Source organism: Notolepis coatsorum (assembly GCF_963971535.1).
Source record: "Notolepis coatsorum genome assembly, chromosome: 12".
NCBI lineage: Eukaryota > Metazoa > Chordata > Actinopteri > Aulopiformes > Paralepididae > Notolepis > Notolepis coatsorum.
Genome location: NC_140176.1, coordinates 76,756,818 through 76,773,376, shown reverse-complemented (window position 1 = coordinate 76,773,376; position 16,559 = coordinate 76,756,818). Strand labels below are relative to the sequence as shown.

The 16,559-nt window shown below is 49.6% G+C and overlaps 1 protein-coding gene across 1 annotated transcript in view; it reads left to right on the top strand.

The window, feature by feature from the left end:
* The window catches only part of LOC311237924 (cyclic nucleotide-gated channel beta-3-like), a gene marked incomplete at both ends in the record, with an annotated part of 100,224 nt that overhangs the window by 71,969 nt on the left and 11,696 nt on the right, over positions 1-16,559 (top strand). Inside the window, one exon of the mRNA XM_084325899.1 lies at positions 15,804-15,922. Within this exon, the coding sequence (XP_084182025.1) occupies positions 15,804-15,922 (119 nt within the window). The remainder of the gene's footprint in view (positions 1-15,803; positions 15,923-16,559) is intronic.

Below are 16,559 nucleotides of genomic sequence, written 5' to 3'. Positions count from 1 at the left end.
CTCGTCCGTTTATAAAGGACACCACGCCGTTCACAAGTACAGCAGACAATGAGTCAAGAGGCTGCTCTTTATAGGGCTGAGAGAGGGTAATTCTGGGTAGGCTTGGCCCAGGACAGGATTGGAGGAGGCTAGGGTACTGTAAATCAGAGGGGAAATGAGGAGGAGGGGTGAGAGATGAGGGGGGGGGTGGTATCCGGTGAGAGGGACGAGGTAAAGAGGTGAGTTGGGAGGACATAGACGAAAGGTGGGTGAATGGGGGAGGGTTTTGGTATTGGAGGACAATAGGCTAGACATGGGGGGAGGGGGGAATTACAATTGGGATGGCGAGGGAGATGCAATTATTCCACAACACCTACACACACTCAAACAAAACAAAGGACTCTTTCAGGAAGACAAGTGTTCCCCCAATTTTGCTACTGTACGATGGGTAACGTGACAATCCTACAAATGCAAACATCCTCCCTCTAATTCTAGAATAGTTAGTCTTTTGAAGGTACCTGGTTTTCATCCGACAATAGCTATTTGTTTAACCTCTTTAGCCCGAGTGGTCCGCCAATGACATCACGTCATAAATCCATGTCTACAGACTGTATGAATAAAAGTTGATTTTTTTTTCAAATGTAGCCAAGCGTAAAGACCCTAATCCTGTCAAAACAGCAGTCATAGTGTATATTTGCAACAATACGTTTGTTTACCAATAGGTTAAAGTGTTATTAACCTCTTCACTTTCAGAGCCCTTGCTTAACCTTGATTTACCGGTTGAATGCCCACCATCCACTTCAATGTTAGCGCTAAAAACGCCTAATCTATGTTTTAGATTATGGCTATGTGTCTAATCTGCCCGTCGCTTATCAATGACTCGTTTTCCAGTCAACATTGTCGAAGCGGATTGTTTTTTTTTCCGGTTCATTTTCGTTTTATAGCATTTTGAAAAGCCCTCGTTTTCAAGGAAAATATAAAGATTCCATGATAAAAGACGTTTACTGGAATATTCTAGAATACACAAAAACGTTGTCATTTTTCGGCCTATTTATGAATCGTTTTCAAATAAACGCTAGATTATCGATAGTATATGTGTACGTATGCACGCTAGAGACGCAATCTGACAAATCGATTCTCTTAGTTCCTCATCAGCGATCGCGCACACAGAGACACATCACACATAGGGCAAAAGCTGAGATCTCAGCAAATACAACTCTGATTATCCCAAGACTGGTAAAATAGATTCCTTACCTCAGATCAGATGTTCTCCAAAAAGATCATTCCAATTCCTGATCGCCATTCCAAAAATCAATCACGCTTATTGATTGAGTATTGGCTACTGTGAATATATATTCCAAGCTGATTCCCGTCCCGCGATGACTTCCATGTTGAGCAGACAGCTTGCCAGCTCAAGGAGCCAGTTGGCTCCGCCTCTACATATCGACTGATCTAAGCGACTGACCTGCAGTTACACAGGGATAGACGATAGGGGGCGCTTTTTTCCATTCTGAGCTGCTGGAGGAGCTGCTGTACCAACGGGAGACTCAGTTGATGAAATATGAAATCAGATTGCTAATAAAAAAATTAAACGCTAATAAGCGTCGTGGGCATTCAGGCATTGGGCTGATAAAACGAGTTATGACGTCTCTGGCACTGAAAGTGTTAAGCCCGGAGCCCTAGTTTCTGAAAATCCGCCTAAAATACATACCTAAGTAAATGGAATATTGCTCCACTTCTACAAGGTCCATTTGCATGTTCTTGGTATCTAGGGACATCTATGGACCTCAGTGAATGTATTCCCAGTGTCAGAAATATTGTTGCTTAAATTGTGATGAAACAAAGGAGAATATGAATTATGATTTTTCTTTGCATCTTTGACAGTGAATAACACCATGCATAAGAAACCTTCTTGAGATCACGTGTACAAAAATCTAAGGAAATTAATAAAGGGAAGATGATTAAACAGAAGGTTTTGTAGATACAGTACTGAATTCTGCCATCCGGACCCATGCAATTTGAAATATTATTATAGGATATAGAATATGAGGCCTGGGTGGCGCAGCAAACATTGCGCTCGTCACCAACGCAAGAGACACCAGGTGCGAATCCGGCTGTCGGCGTTGCCTCCGGCTTGGGCCGTCCGTCATACTAACTCAATTGGCAGAGTTAGCGGGTGGGAAGTCGAAGGGTGGTAGTCTGGTCATTGTGAACAGCGACTCCTACAGGTCGGTTGGGGCGCCTGCACAGCAAAGTCAGGAAAATGGCGGGGGCAGTGTGAGCCTCCTACACGTTACTCCTCGCCAAATTAGAGTCCGCGCTGGCAGGTGAAAATATGTGACAGGCTGCCTCCACATGTATCGGAGGGGACATGTGATGCAAGGCTTCTATCCTCCCTACAACCGGCCAGTGGGGGGCATATGCGAGCAACGATCAGGACAGGGGAGGGAGAATTGGCACGAGAGGTAAATTGGGATGGGGAGAAAAATCACAGAAAAAAAGGAGGAGAAAAAAGTAGAAAAAAAAGAATATGAGGCCTATAAATTACCTTATTATAGCCAACTTGCACACTATGGTTTGGGCCAAATCTACTCTTTCCAATGGCAGAGGTCAATTTGGATTTAGTATCACCAGGCGTGCATGAAGAACAGAGAATGAAATATACTGTATGTACAGTAGGTTTTTTATTCTTGCAACAGCTCCGCCATTTTGAAACTGATTTCAAATCAGATGGTTGCTAAATGCTCACCATAGGGGAGACAAACTAACTGTGCTCCAATATATCCAATAATGTTCAGTTTTGTGGTATATAATCCTGAGTAATAAGAGAATACAAAATATTTCATAAGCAAGTAATTAGCTTGAAGGGAGCTAGAAGCCTTTGGGAAGTGTAGTTTAAAAAAATCGACCGCTCATTGAAAGCTCTGGATGTCCTCTTCTCAAAATGACTACAATATCCATTATTCAGCGACGGCCGCTAATTCAAAATGACGGATCTCCGAAATCACAACAACACATTTCAAAAACTAAAATCTCACTAATAACACTTTAACATATTGGTTAAACAAACTTATTGCTGAAAATATACACTATGACTGCTGTTGTGACATGGTTATGATGTTTATTCTTGAATGCGTTTGGAAAAAGAAACGCCGGGCGGAAGAGGTTAATGAAATATCAGTTTAGGAATTGTATTCAATAGCTAGCGAATTTCGACCAGAAATAAATCTGAGCAGCCATCTTGTTGTAGTCATTATGATGAAGGAAAGACAGGGCTCTCAATGAGCATCGGAATTTTGAAAAACTCTGGATTATCTACCACAAAACTGAACGTTATTGGCATAGATTGGAGCGCAGTTCGTCTGTCTACCTTCTGTGAACGTTTAGCAACAATCCGCGTTGCAAACCGATTCAAAATGGTGGAGCCATATCCATTATAATAATAATAATAACTTTATTTTATATAGCGCCTTTCAGAAGACCCAAGGTCGCTTTACATAGGGGGGGGGGGAATAACAAAAGTAGCAAACATAGTGGACAGACACAACATACAAAGTGAGAAATTAGGTCCGCAATCTGGTTCGGGGGATGGAGAGCTGACCAGTGTCCGTGGATTGCAGGGACCGTGGCTGAGTGTAGGGGTGGAGGCGGTCAATGAGGTACTGAGGTGCCAGAGCATGGAGGGATTTGTAGGTGAGCAGGAGGGTTTTGTAGGTGATGCAGGATTTGATGGGGAGCCAGTGGCGGTGGATGAGGGTGGGGGTGATGTGCTGCCAGGGTTTGGTGCGGGTTAGAACCCTGGCAGCTGAATTTTGAACATACTGGAGCCTGTCCAGGGTTTTGCTTGGGACCCCGGACAGGACCCCGTTGCAGTAGTCTAGGCGGGAGGTGACGAAGGCATGCATGAGGGTCTCAGCTGTGGAGTCGGAAAGTGATGGTCGGAGTCTGGAGATGTTTCTGAGGTGGAAGAAGGCGGATTTGGTGACGGAACTGACATGGGCTTGGTATGAAAGGGTGGAGTCCAGGACAACGCCCAGGTTGTGGACCTTTGGGGATGGGCAGATGGAGCAGCCGTCTATATCGAGGGTGAGATCTCCAACCTTCCGGAGCAGGGCCTTGGGTGCCACAACCATGAGCTCAGTTTTATTGTTGTTCAGTTTGAGAAGGTTAGATGACATCCAGGTTTTTATTTCATGAAGGCAGTTGACAAGGGAGCATGGGGGGAGCTGGGTGGATGGTTTGGTGGAGAGGTAGTGTTGTGTGTCGTTGGCGTAGGAGTGGAAAATGAAGCCATGGCGGCGGATGATCTGACCGAGGGGGAGCATGTAAATGGTGAACAGAATTGGGCCAAGTACCGAACCTTGGGGGACGCCTTGGTTGACTGGGGCCGGGGTGGAACTGGAATCGCTGATGGTGATAAACTATGTCCGGGTGGTGAGGTAGGATTGAAACCAGGAGAGTGCTGAGCCAGTGATGCCGAGGTTGTCAGATAGGCGGTTGAGGAGGATGGAATGGGAAACTGTATCGAAGGCTGCAGAAAGGTCCAGGTCAGGAGGATGCTAATGTGGCCAGAGTCAGCTGCAAGGAGGAGGTTGTTGGTGATTTTGATGAGGGCGGTCTCTGTGCTGTGGTGAGTTCTGAAGCTGGATTGAAAAGGCTCATAGAGCTCATGGCTGGACATGTATTGTTGGAGTTGGGCGGCCACTGCTCTTTCCAAGATTTTACTAAGGAAAGGAAGGTTGGAGATTGGACGGTAATTGTTGAGCTCATCTGGGTCGAGGCCAGGCTTCTTGAGGATGGGAGTGACAGAGGCTGTTTTAAAGCAGGAGGGGACGAGACCAGATTTAAGTGAGGAGTTGATGATGTTGACCATGGTGGGGCAGAGAGCAGGGAGGCAGATCTTGACCAGGGTAGTAGGCATGGGGTCGAGTAAACAAGTGGAGGCTTTGGCTGAAGCTACAGTATAAGCTTGGCAACTTGAGGACCATCCACCGGGGAGAAGGAGGAGAGGCTGCATTGGGGGGGGACCCAGGAGGAAGAGCAGGTGAGGGGGAGGAGGGCACCACTAGCTGTTGGTAGATGGGGTTAACCTTGTCCTGGAAGAAAACAAGGAACCTGGAGCAGAGGTCGTGGGCACCAGATGGGCGGGGGGATCGAGGGGGCGGAGTAGCTGGTTGATGGTGGAGAATAGTGTCCTGGGGTGGTTTTGCTGGTTACCGATGAGGGTGGAATACACTGGAATAGTATTGTGTTTTGGCCTTGGAGAGAGCTACCTTGTAGGTCTGCACATGGTCCTTATAGGCCTCGAGGTGTACAGTGAGGCCAGATCTTTTTTGGAGCCTCTCCAATTGGCGACCGACAGCCTTCAGGGAGCGAAGTTCAGTGGTGAACCAAGGGGCAGGACGGGTGTAGGTGACAATCCGGGTTTTGATGGAGGCAAGAGAGTCCAGGCTGCGGGATAAGGTGGAGTTGTAATGGGCAGCCAGACCATCCACCTGTGTGCTGGGGGAGCTGAAGCCAGGTGGGTGGTTAGCAGGTTGGTCAGAGCTGGTGCACTGACTGTTTTGATGTTCCTGTGGTGGTGCATTTCGCAGCTTGGGTAGGGAAGCAGGGAGGGTGAAAAGGACAGCATGGTGGTCAGACACCGCCAGGTCGGTTCTTGCTGCACGCCTGGTGATACTAAAATCCAAATTGAACTCTGCCATTGGAAAGAGTAGATTTGGCCCGATCCATAGATGTGCAACTTGGCTATAATAAGGTCATTTATAGGCCTGATATTCTATTCTATAATAATATTTCAAATTGCATGTGTCCGGATGGCAGAATTCAGTACTGTATCTACAAAACCTTCTGTTTAATCATCTTCCCTTTATTCATTTGCTTAGCTTCTTTGTACACGTGATCTCAAGAAGGTGCTGAACGAGCTCAGTGGTCGTTTTTCATGTCCGGTCATTTTTAGCATGGTGTTATTCATCGTCAAAGATGCAAAGAAAAATCATAATATATATATTCTCCTTTGTTTCATCACAATTTACTCAAGCCTAGTAACAGACACAATATTTTCTTTTCTTTTTTTATTGATCTTTTTCCCCCTCCATTTTCCTCCGATTTTTCTCCCATCCCAATGTTAGTCGTATGCCAATTCCCAATCCCTTCCTGGTCGCTGCGCACTTACCCCCCACAGTCAGATCATCTGGGAGAGTGGAGGCTATCACGTGCTTCCTCCGACACACGTCCAGCCAATCAACCGCTTCTTTTCACCTGGCAGCGCGGATCCTCCCTGAGAGGGCGTAGCATGTGGGAGGACCACACTATCCCACTCAGGTCCTATCCGCGCTTAGCAGGCGCCCCGACCGAACTGTAGGAGTCGCTGTTTACAACGACCCGGACCCACCCCGCCAGCTTCTCCCACCCTCTAATACAGCCAATTGTATTAGTGTGAACGGCCAGCCAAGCTGGTGACAACCCCGGAGCTGTGAGCTGGATTCGAACAGGCGAATCCAGCTCACAGCTTCGGGGTTGGTGACGAACGCAATCTCCGCTACGCCACCTAACCGCCCAGACACAATATTTCTGACACTGGGAATACATTCCCTGAGATCCATAGTTGTCCCTAGATACCAAGACCATGCAAATGGACCTTGTAGAAGTGGAGCAATCTTCCATTTACCTAGGTATGTATTTTTAGGCGGACATTCAGAAATGGGGCTTAACAGGTTAAGAGGTTAACCTACCTATTATCCTATTATATATATGGAATAGAACAGAATAGACTTTTAATTGTCATTGCACACAAGTATACAATGCAATTTCAAGGGGGCCCTCCCACAGACCGTAGTACAATATACATGTAACCCATAACACTGTACATCATCCTTAACCTACCTATTATCCTATTATATATCATCCTTAATCTACCTATCATCCTTAACCTACATATCATCCTATTATATATCATCCTAAACCTACCTATTATATATCATTCTTAACCCTTTCAGCGCCACGCTTAATCCCCATCTCTGCCGCTAGAAGGCCAGCTTAAAATAGTAATTTCCGCTGTGTTTCACGATGTTTGCAGAGCTGTGTGTGTTCTGTATTATAGCTGTGGAGACAATGGTGTGGCTCATTTGACAGACACTACTTGTAGTCCAACATGGAAAAAAAGAGTTTGTTTCTACACACTGTAGTTTGTAGTTTATTACACGGTAAACATCGCACATTTCCAAGATAATCCAGTCTTTTTTCATAGATCGAGAGATAAAACGCGTTATGTGCAATAAGCCTGAATCGTTCTGGTTGATTCCCTGAAACCCCAAATACTCCCAAATCAAAGGTATATAACATGTACCTTCACAAAATAATCAAGGGGGGGGGGGGGGGGGGGGTCGTTTTGACTCAAAACTGTGATCGTGTTTGCCGAGCATGTTATATACTCATACTAGCATCGCGTCCCGCTCTTATGCCATACCGAGATATACCTCATCTCCTAGTACCTACTGTACTACATAACGAAACTAAGCACCCTTGCACTTGACCAGGCCCCGCCCCAGTGACTTACGTATAAGACACCAGGCGTGGTCACCACTCGCCCTTCCTCTTTTTCCATCATGGCGGTTGCTTTGTGCCCTGTGTAACTAGTGTTAGCGAGTATGAAGTGTAAAGAGAAATTGCGCAATGTTGTGTATTCGCCGAAGATTCGCCAGCCCCTGGAATCTTCTCGGCATGTTCCAACGGCACGTCGGGTCTGTCCTGGTGTTTCCTCGTCTCTTGGCAGCGGTTCGAGGGACAACGTGCAATGTTTAGCTATCGAGCTAGCTCGCACACAGGTAGGCTCTGTGCCATCAGGCATTAACGCTGGTGTTAGTAATGCTGCTTGTTGTTCTGTTAGACAACCGAGTTGTGTATCGGCGCAAGGGGTAGGATGTCTGGGTGAACGTCCCTCTGAGTTGGACGTTTTCCAGGCTATCCTGGAGCGCGCTGCTAATACTAATGCTATAATGCTGTTCTAATGTTCCCCGCTGTGGGATGTCGCCGCTTTTCCCTCCTCTTAACCGGTTCATTGATGAAGGTCAGTCGGTAGCTAATGTGGGGGGTTTTGCTGAGACTTATTTACCCTTTTTACGGGTAAATGGGTTGACAACAGGGCGCAGGGCAGGTGTGCCGTGGCTAGAGAGCCAGGTAGCATCGATCCTGTGCTCCGGCGGGGTTGAACGGTGTCCCACCCGGAAGCCGACGCTTGAGAGCAGGTCGGCCCGGCAGGTGGCAGTATGGACTGAGTTATACTGCCACAGGATGGAATTTAGCTGCGGCCAGTGTCGTGGCTCAGCTGATTGTTTTTCTGTCCACATTAGCGTCAGGTAGTGGGGCTACAGGGCCAGCCGACGCTGAAAATATCTTAGGATAATATAGGATCAGGATGCTATCAACACTTGTTAATAGGCATCTCTGGTTGGAGCGTTCTTCCCTTGGGGAGGAAGAAAAGTTTCTTCTCCTAAGGCTCCTCTTTCTGCGGAAGGACTTTTTTGTCGTTCTGCGGGAGCACGGTCGGTATTTGGCCTGGGCCCCACACCGCCTCACGCTATGCAGCCGGAGGTGAGAGCACGGCCTCGTCAGCGACTATGGCGAGGCCCTCGACAGGCGGCCATGTTTCCCCCGCCAGAGGTACCCTGGGCGTTGAGTCAACAGGTGTCCACAAGGCTGACAGCCTTGACGGCCGAGGGATCGGCCATGTTGGATGAGCACGGCCTGAGAAACCGTCGCTGTCCTGCCCCGAGCAGCCCGCTCTCCGATCACTCCCTTCCCCAACACCAGCGGAAAAGGGGCTCTGATTTGTTTCCTTTGGCTGCAGGCCGCAAGCCTTTGTTGAAGCGCATGCGGCCCCACGTTTCGCTTCTCATGGGGACAGGGGCTGACACCCAGTTGATGGCTGAGCCTGGGTCTGTCCGTGAGAATGTTGTGCTGTCACGTGGCTCCCTCGCCACGCGTTGTGCGTCTGCGATTGGCGAGCCTGGTGGTACGTCTGCCACCTTCGATAGTGGTCAGCAGGGGGACTCAAGGCCTCTTCGAAAGAATGCTCAGCGCGGGTTTTCCCGACCTCGCCTTCGCCAGGCCGGGTATCACGTTGATGCCTCCCACTCCCGCAAGATCGGCAGTGGTCTGGCAGGCGCGCGTGATTTAGTTGGTAGTAATATCACTGCAGGGCTACGGTGTGTAGGAATCCATGGGGTCCTCACGCCTTGCATGTCCGGCTGCAGAACAACTCCTCAGCATGTTCTGGAGGGGTGTTCAGTGGGGGAGCTTTTGTCACCTGGTTTGATTTCAGCTTCTCCCGTATCAAACCGGCCCTTTCTGTCGGGGTCCCCCCTTGGGTGCGATTGCCTCGTGGGTTGTATCAGGGACCGATGTCCCGACTCCACGGAACGCCCTGCCCGCATGGTTGGCGTGTTCAGAGTTGGCTACGCACAGCGGGAGGGACCGGGCCGCCTATCTACAGTTCCTTGCAGCCCAGCGCCAGTTGGCGGCAGGTGCGCTCTGGGATTATTGTCACATATGGCTGAAACAGTGCCGTATGTCGAGGTGGATGGAGGAAACGTTGAGGCGGGGGCTTGTCTTGCAGTTCGCACAACCCCACCCTCCGTTTTCAGGTTTGGTGCAGACCCTGTTGTCAGGGTCGGCAGCAGTGACAGCTCTGGCCGACGAGATCCAATCTCTGTTGGCGAAGCAGGCCGTAGTCGTGGTCCCGCGAGAGAACGCAATGTCAGGCGTCTACTCCCGTTATTTTCTGGTGCCCAAAAAAAACCGGAGGTGTCAGGCCTATACTGGATCTGTCCGCATTCAATCGTCTGATTGTGGCGAGACGGTTCAGAATGTTGACCGTCAAACACCTGTTAAACGCTGTCAGGGTGGGGGACTGGTTCTCCTCCATAGACCTGAAGGATGCGTATTTTCACATCCCGATTTTCCCTCCTCACAGGAAATACCTACAGTTCCTTTTTCAGGGCGTAGCGTACGAATACCAGAGGTTGCCGTTCGGCTACTCTCTGGCCCCCCGCACATTCACCAAGTGCGTAGAGACCGCGCTGGAGCCTCTACGTCGTCGGGGAATACGAATTATTTTCTATCTCGACGACATTCTGCTCCTCAGCCGGTCGGAGGAGGTCGCCAGGTCTCATACCAGGCTGGTGGTGGAATTCCTCACCAAGCTGGGTTTTTCTGTGAACTGGAAGAAGAGTACGCCTCTTCCCAGTCAACAGATGGAGTACTTGGGCTTGGTTCTAAGTTCAAGGCCCATGAGGGCAACCCTCTCGGAGCAACGGACAGTGTCCTGGAGGGACGGTCACGGCGCTGCAGGTGATGCGCCTGCTCAGAATGATGGCATCCGCTCACTTTGTGGTCCCTCTGGGCCTCCTCTTCATGAGGAGGATACAGAGGTGGTTTTCCAGTATGAAAATAGACCCGGTGAGGGGCAAGTGGAAAGGGTTGAAGGTTCCCTTGTCGATACGGGGGGATCTCGCCCACTGGAGGAGAACTGGTACCCTCACCAGCGGGGTCCCCATGGGCAGCAGGCGTTCACACGTCACGGTCTTCACCGACGCCTCCCTCACGGGATGGGGGGGACGTGTCGGACCAACGCAGTAGGGGGCAGCTGGACGATCCATGCTGCCCGGTCTGCCCTTCACATCAATGTGTTGGAATTGAAGGCGGTCCTCCTGGTCCTCAGGCGGCTCGCCCACTTGGTGGTAGGCGAGCATGTTTTGATCAGGACGGACAGTATGACAGCAGCGGCGTATATCAACAGACAGGGTGGAGTACGCTCCATCCGTCTACACCGGGCGGCGGTCAGCCTCTGGCTGTGGGCGTCTCACAATCTGCGCAGTCTGAGGGCGCTCCACATCCCTGGCAAGGAGAATGTGGGCACAGATGTGATGTCGCGGGGCGGTCCTCGTCAAGACTAGTGGGAACTACGTCCAGACATAGTCAGGCAGATCTGGGACCGCTTCGGTGGATCTGTTTGCGAGCAGACAGTCTCACCAGTGCCCCTTGTGGTTCTCGGTCAGTCGGGGGGACGATCCTCCCTTGGGGGTGGATGCCTTCTCGATGTGTCCATGGCCACCCGGGCTTCTGTACGCCTTCCCCCCCTCACACCTGATAGGTCAGTTGTTGGAGCGGGTACGGTGGGAGCACAGGAGCTCTTAGTAGCCCCGCCGTGGCCTGTTCCTTGGTTGTCGTGGGCCCTCTCTCAAGCGCACGGGTCGCTGTGGCAGCCCCCTGTGCTGGGCCAGCCTCTGATGGTTTGGCTGGTGAGAGGGTGAGTCTGGTGAGGATGGACCCTTCTGTGGTTGACACCATCCGGAACGCGCATGCTCCCTCCACTATCGCGGTTTACGCGGGTAGGTAGCTTATTTTCCAAGAGTGATGTAAGGTGGGGGGGCCGGGACCTGGTGTCCTGCCCCCTGGACGCTGTCCTTACCTTCCTTCAGTCTATCCTTGATAGGCTGTCGGCTTCGACGGTGAGGGTATATGCTGCGGCTATATCCTCTTGTCATGAGGGGTTTGAGGGCGTTACGTTGTTCAGCCACCCTCTTGTGAAGCGTTTCCTGCTTGGCGCTCAGCGTCTCCGAGTTGGGATCTTCAATTGGTCCTCGTCGGTTGTCCGAGGCCCCGTTTGAGCCTCTTGAGCAGGCGACTTTGGAACAGCTGTCTTTCAAGACTGCGTTCCTGCTGGCCATCACCTCCGCTAAGCGCGTGGGTGAGCTCTGTGCTCTCTCGGTGCGGCCTGAGTGCCTGTCTATTCGTCGGTGCCACTCTGTGGCCTAATCCAGTCTTCGTGCCAAAGAATATCTTTTCGCTCCAGGGATATTGTGGTTCGGGCGTTTCGTCCGCCTCCTCACGCTAGTGAGTTGGAGGCGCGCCTTCACCTGTCATGTCCGGTCCGGGCTTTGGGAATTTACCTCAGCCGTACTCAGGACCTCAGGGCTACCAATCAGCTTTTTGTCTGTTACGGTGGCTCTCGCACTGGTAAGGCACTGTCGAAACAGCGTCTGTCCCATTGGTTGTGCGAGGGCATTGCCCTTTGCTACACGTTGGCTGGGCTGGCCCCCCCTGGGGGTGTCAGGGCGCACTCCACTCGTGGAGTGGCGGCCTCTGCCGCCCTGTTAGGAGGGGCCTCGGTGGAGGACATCTGTGCTGCGGCCTCATGGTCCTCCCCGGGTCCCTTCGTAAGGTTTTACCTCGTGGATATGACTGGGGGTTCTGTCTCCCAGGCGGTTCTGAGGTCTGGAACCTCCCCTGCTTCCCGCCTTTCGGTGGGTTAGCAGGGGTGTGTGGGTGTGGACCACAAGGTGTTGTGTCACACGTGGTCCCGCCTGTGCTGTGCGTTTGGAGGTTTCTAGTTCCCTCTTTTTCGCACTTGGGTGGAGTTGACTGCCGCCCCCTCTTCACTAGGAAGGAGGGGTGACGGGACTCCCCTCCCCCCTGATGTGGGCTTACGGGTCCTCAGGGGGTACATTTGTCGGGCCTCGCGTCCGCTCTACCCATATCTCGGTATGGCATAAGAGCGGGACCCGATGCCAGTACGAGTATATAACGATAGGTTATGTATATAACCTAGTTATATGAGTACTGGCTAAGCGTCCCGCTCTTAGCGTGCCCTGAGGTCCCTTGGGGGGGTTTTTCCCTGATGGAAAACTTTTCCAGAGGAAGGGCGAGTGGTGACCACGCCTGGTGTCTTATACGTAAGTCACTGGGGCGGGGCCTGGTCAAGTGCAAGGGTGCTTAGTTTTCGTTATGTAGTACAGTAGGTACTAGGAGATGAGGTATATCTCGGTATGGCATAAGAGCGGGACGCTTAGCCAGTACTCATATAACTAGGTTATATACATAACCTATCGTTTTACGTCCGGTAAAACACAGAACTGTGATCATTAGAAAAACACGTTTCAGGTTCGGTAAAATAGACATAGAATATACCTTACCTTAGCCAGAAGGTATTCCAAAAAGAATAATTCCAAGTGATCGCATCGCCATCGCGATTACCAGTGTAGGGGAGAACGGGGATGGTTGTCACACGGGTAGGTTGTCACATTCATTATATTTTCAAAAGACGCTTTCTTCCATATTTTGGTATGGAAATGTCCAGAATTGGTATCAGAGCTCACCTACATAGTCTTCTTTGGAGTAAGACAGCTGAACTTTAGGTGAGAGGACTTTTTGTGTTTTTCATGTGGAATTGTAAATATTCAGCTCCTCAGTCTTTTTCTTCTAGGCTTTTACACAATTGGTTTATAATGAAATAATTGTTACCCTTAAGTGTGAAGGGAAAGCTATAGTTTAGATTGTTGTTTGCTAACTAACACATTTTTAGATGGTTGTTGATACTAGCAAGACATTCCAGTTGGGGTTGGTTGTCAAATTTTCTTTGGGGTTGGTTGTCACATGTGACAGTGCTTTTAATGAGCACAACATGGACCGTTTCTTCACCAACTTGGAGGTGATGGATGAGCTGAGCGATGGAGGACAGACCGAGCAGAGCCCAATGCACCCCAGCCCACCTACCAAGCCTAGTGCATCCCAGCCTAGACCACCTACCAAGCCTAGTACATCCCAGCCTAGACCATCTGCCAAGCCTAGTACTGTACATCCCAGCCTAGACCACCTGCCAAGCCTAGTACATCCCAGCCTAGACCACCTGCCAAGCCTAGTACATCCCAGACAGTGTACAGGAGGAGTCTTCATCAGATGAAGATGATTGTTTTTGTTTGGTTTATATGGAAACATTCTCCAAATGCCGTTCAGGGGAAGTATGGGAGAAGGTCTGGATGCGTGAACACTTTCGGCAACCAACATGCGCTTCCACGTTTCTCTGATTGGCCGAGCGCCTTCCGCATTTCTCTGATTGGCCGAGCGTGGCTCCCCCTTAAGCTCCAGGAGAGAGGAGAGAGGCTGAAAACCCACAGTTCTGGCCCGACTGCTGGGAGCCGAATCCCGGATCCGATTTTTCTGATGAATACCCCCAAAACACGGAGGTCCCGAACGCAGTCGGGCAAGAACTGCGGGTTTTCAGCCTCTCTCCTCTCTCCTGGAGCTTAAGGGGGAGCTTAGTATTCCTGCCTCTGAGGAGCGCGTCGCGGCTCATGCGCATGCGCGCGCTCAGCCAATCAGAGCAAATCAGAGCAACGCGGAAGGGCATGTTGGTTGCCTCAAGTGTTCACGCGGTCTGGATGTGCAACCAGTGGGCACACAAGCTCTGCTTAGTTGGAGTGCCCAGACCCTACATTTGCCATCATTATAACTCAGATAGTGAATGAGTGTGGTGGCCTAGTTGTGTTGGCTATTATTGTTAGGCCTATTTATTTTGTTCTTATTTTGTTATATAGGATGGCCTAAAGATGTCTTTCCTGTTTATGTTCATGTTAAGATGCATTCAGTTATGTATTTGTCAACTTGTCAATGCAATTCAACTTCAAATTTAGTTCTTCCTTCTTGCCTTCTTTTTAAGATTTGTCCCATTAAAACACATACAGTAGTGACAACCAACCCTATAGTGTGTGACAACCATCCCCATGATGGGGTTGGTTGTCACAATGTGTCAGAGTGTCTTTGATAGGTATAATTTCCTCTTTGTTACAATATGTTGGAAAATGAGAGGGATACACATTTCAAGCTCTTTTTTTTTTATCCACTTTTTCTCCCATTTTTTCTATATTTTCTCCCATCCCAATTTCGTATCATCCAATTCAACCCTCCCCTGTCACGAACGCTGTTTCTTGCCTCCCACAAGCCGGCTGCAATGTGGACTAAGTCATACATAGCACAAGTCCCCTCCGGTACTTGAGGTAACAGCAGTCGCATCTTTTCACCTGCGCAGCTCGATCTCTCAGTGTCGAGGAGTAACGCGTGGGAGGCTCACGCTGCCCCCGACACTTCCTGATTCTACTGCGCAGGCGCACCAACCGACTTGTAGGAGTCGCTTGTTCACAACGCCCGATCCCCACCCTTCAGTTTCCCTCCCCGTAATACGTAATGTGTATTACTGCGGACGACCAGCTAAACTGAAAACAATGTGGAGAGCTGGATTCGAACACGCGAATCCTAGCGTCTCCACACTGGTGGCGAGTGCCTTGCCCACTACACCACCTAGCTCTTAAGCTTAGGCAACGGAATCTCAATGTGAATCTCTGTTCAAGCAGGAGGAGGAGCCTTTACAAAAACAAAAAAAAGGAAGACGTGTATCCACGCCAATGCAATTCCAGTTCAGACACAGACGATACTGCCACCTGGTGATATTCGATCGGCATTGCAATTCCAATGTATACAAATGAGCCAGAGACGACTAGAATGATCTGGATGATGATTTAGAACGGGGATCAGAGGAAAAATATCAAAGGATCTAAAAACGAGTTTACTCGTTATTGGCGCTCAACACTCGTCGGCCAATAACAAGTATACTCGTGATTGGCGCTGAATGTGTTAACCGGCAGTGGACCGGCTTTAATTGCTGTCAAAGAAAGCACTCCCTCGATGGCTGATGGCAATGCATCTTTAACCCTTGTGTGGTGTTTGGGTCTGTGGGACCTGTTTATTAAAAGAGAAATGAATAATTCTTTTTAACCTGACTCATTGGCCATGGTTCATTTTCTGTGCACTGTGCACCCCGTCTACACATTACTGTATATTACATATGTGGTGTTCTGGTCCACTGGACCCAAAAGTATCTATTATCATCTATTATCGTTGTTGACCGACATGAAAAACGTGCATTGTGACAAGATTGGTTGCATATTCGTAACATTGCCTTTTCCTCTGCTCATTTGCCCCTCCTGTAGGGTGACATCGGTAAAGAGATGTACATCATCAAAAGCGGAGCGGTGCAGGTGGTGGGAGGACCCGATAACAGCATCGTATTCGTCACTCTGAAGGCCGGCTGTGTGTTCGGAGAGATCAGGTATAACAGCTTGTTCATGTCATGAAAAGCCAAGAGAATGCTTTATCATGTCATAGTGATACTACGTGGTTTAAGTGACACCTGTGGGTGCGGCTGGGTAGTGTAGAGGTCTAAGCACTCGCCTACCACCACAGAGACGCGGGTTCAATTCCCGGCAATGGTACCTCCGGTTTGGTTAGTCGTCCCTGCGACTCCTTCTGGTTCCTGTTCAGCAGGGAGGGGCTCTGGGGGAGATGGTGTGAACCTTTGCACACGTTACACTCTCTCTGTGAAATTCCTCTCTGTCAGGTGAAAAGAAGCGGCTGGTGACTCCACATGTATCAGAGGAGGCATGTGGTAGTCTACACACCCTCCCAGTAGAGCAGCGCAATGACCAGGAAGGGAATTGGCATAACGACTAAATTGGGGAATGGGAGAAAATAAATTGATCTTAGTTCAGTTATTTAAAGCAACACTCCCCCAAAAGATATTTAGTAAACATTTATTATTCACATTAATAAATGCGCATAATAGTATTAAATACAGCTGTGTAAAATAATGAAAATTACAAATAAAATAAAAATGCCATGATCTTAGTGAGTGATTAACACATTGGTCGCCAAAATCAATTTCAGCGTTATTGCCCGCCATGCGTTGA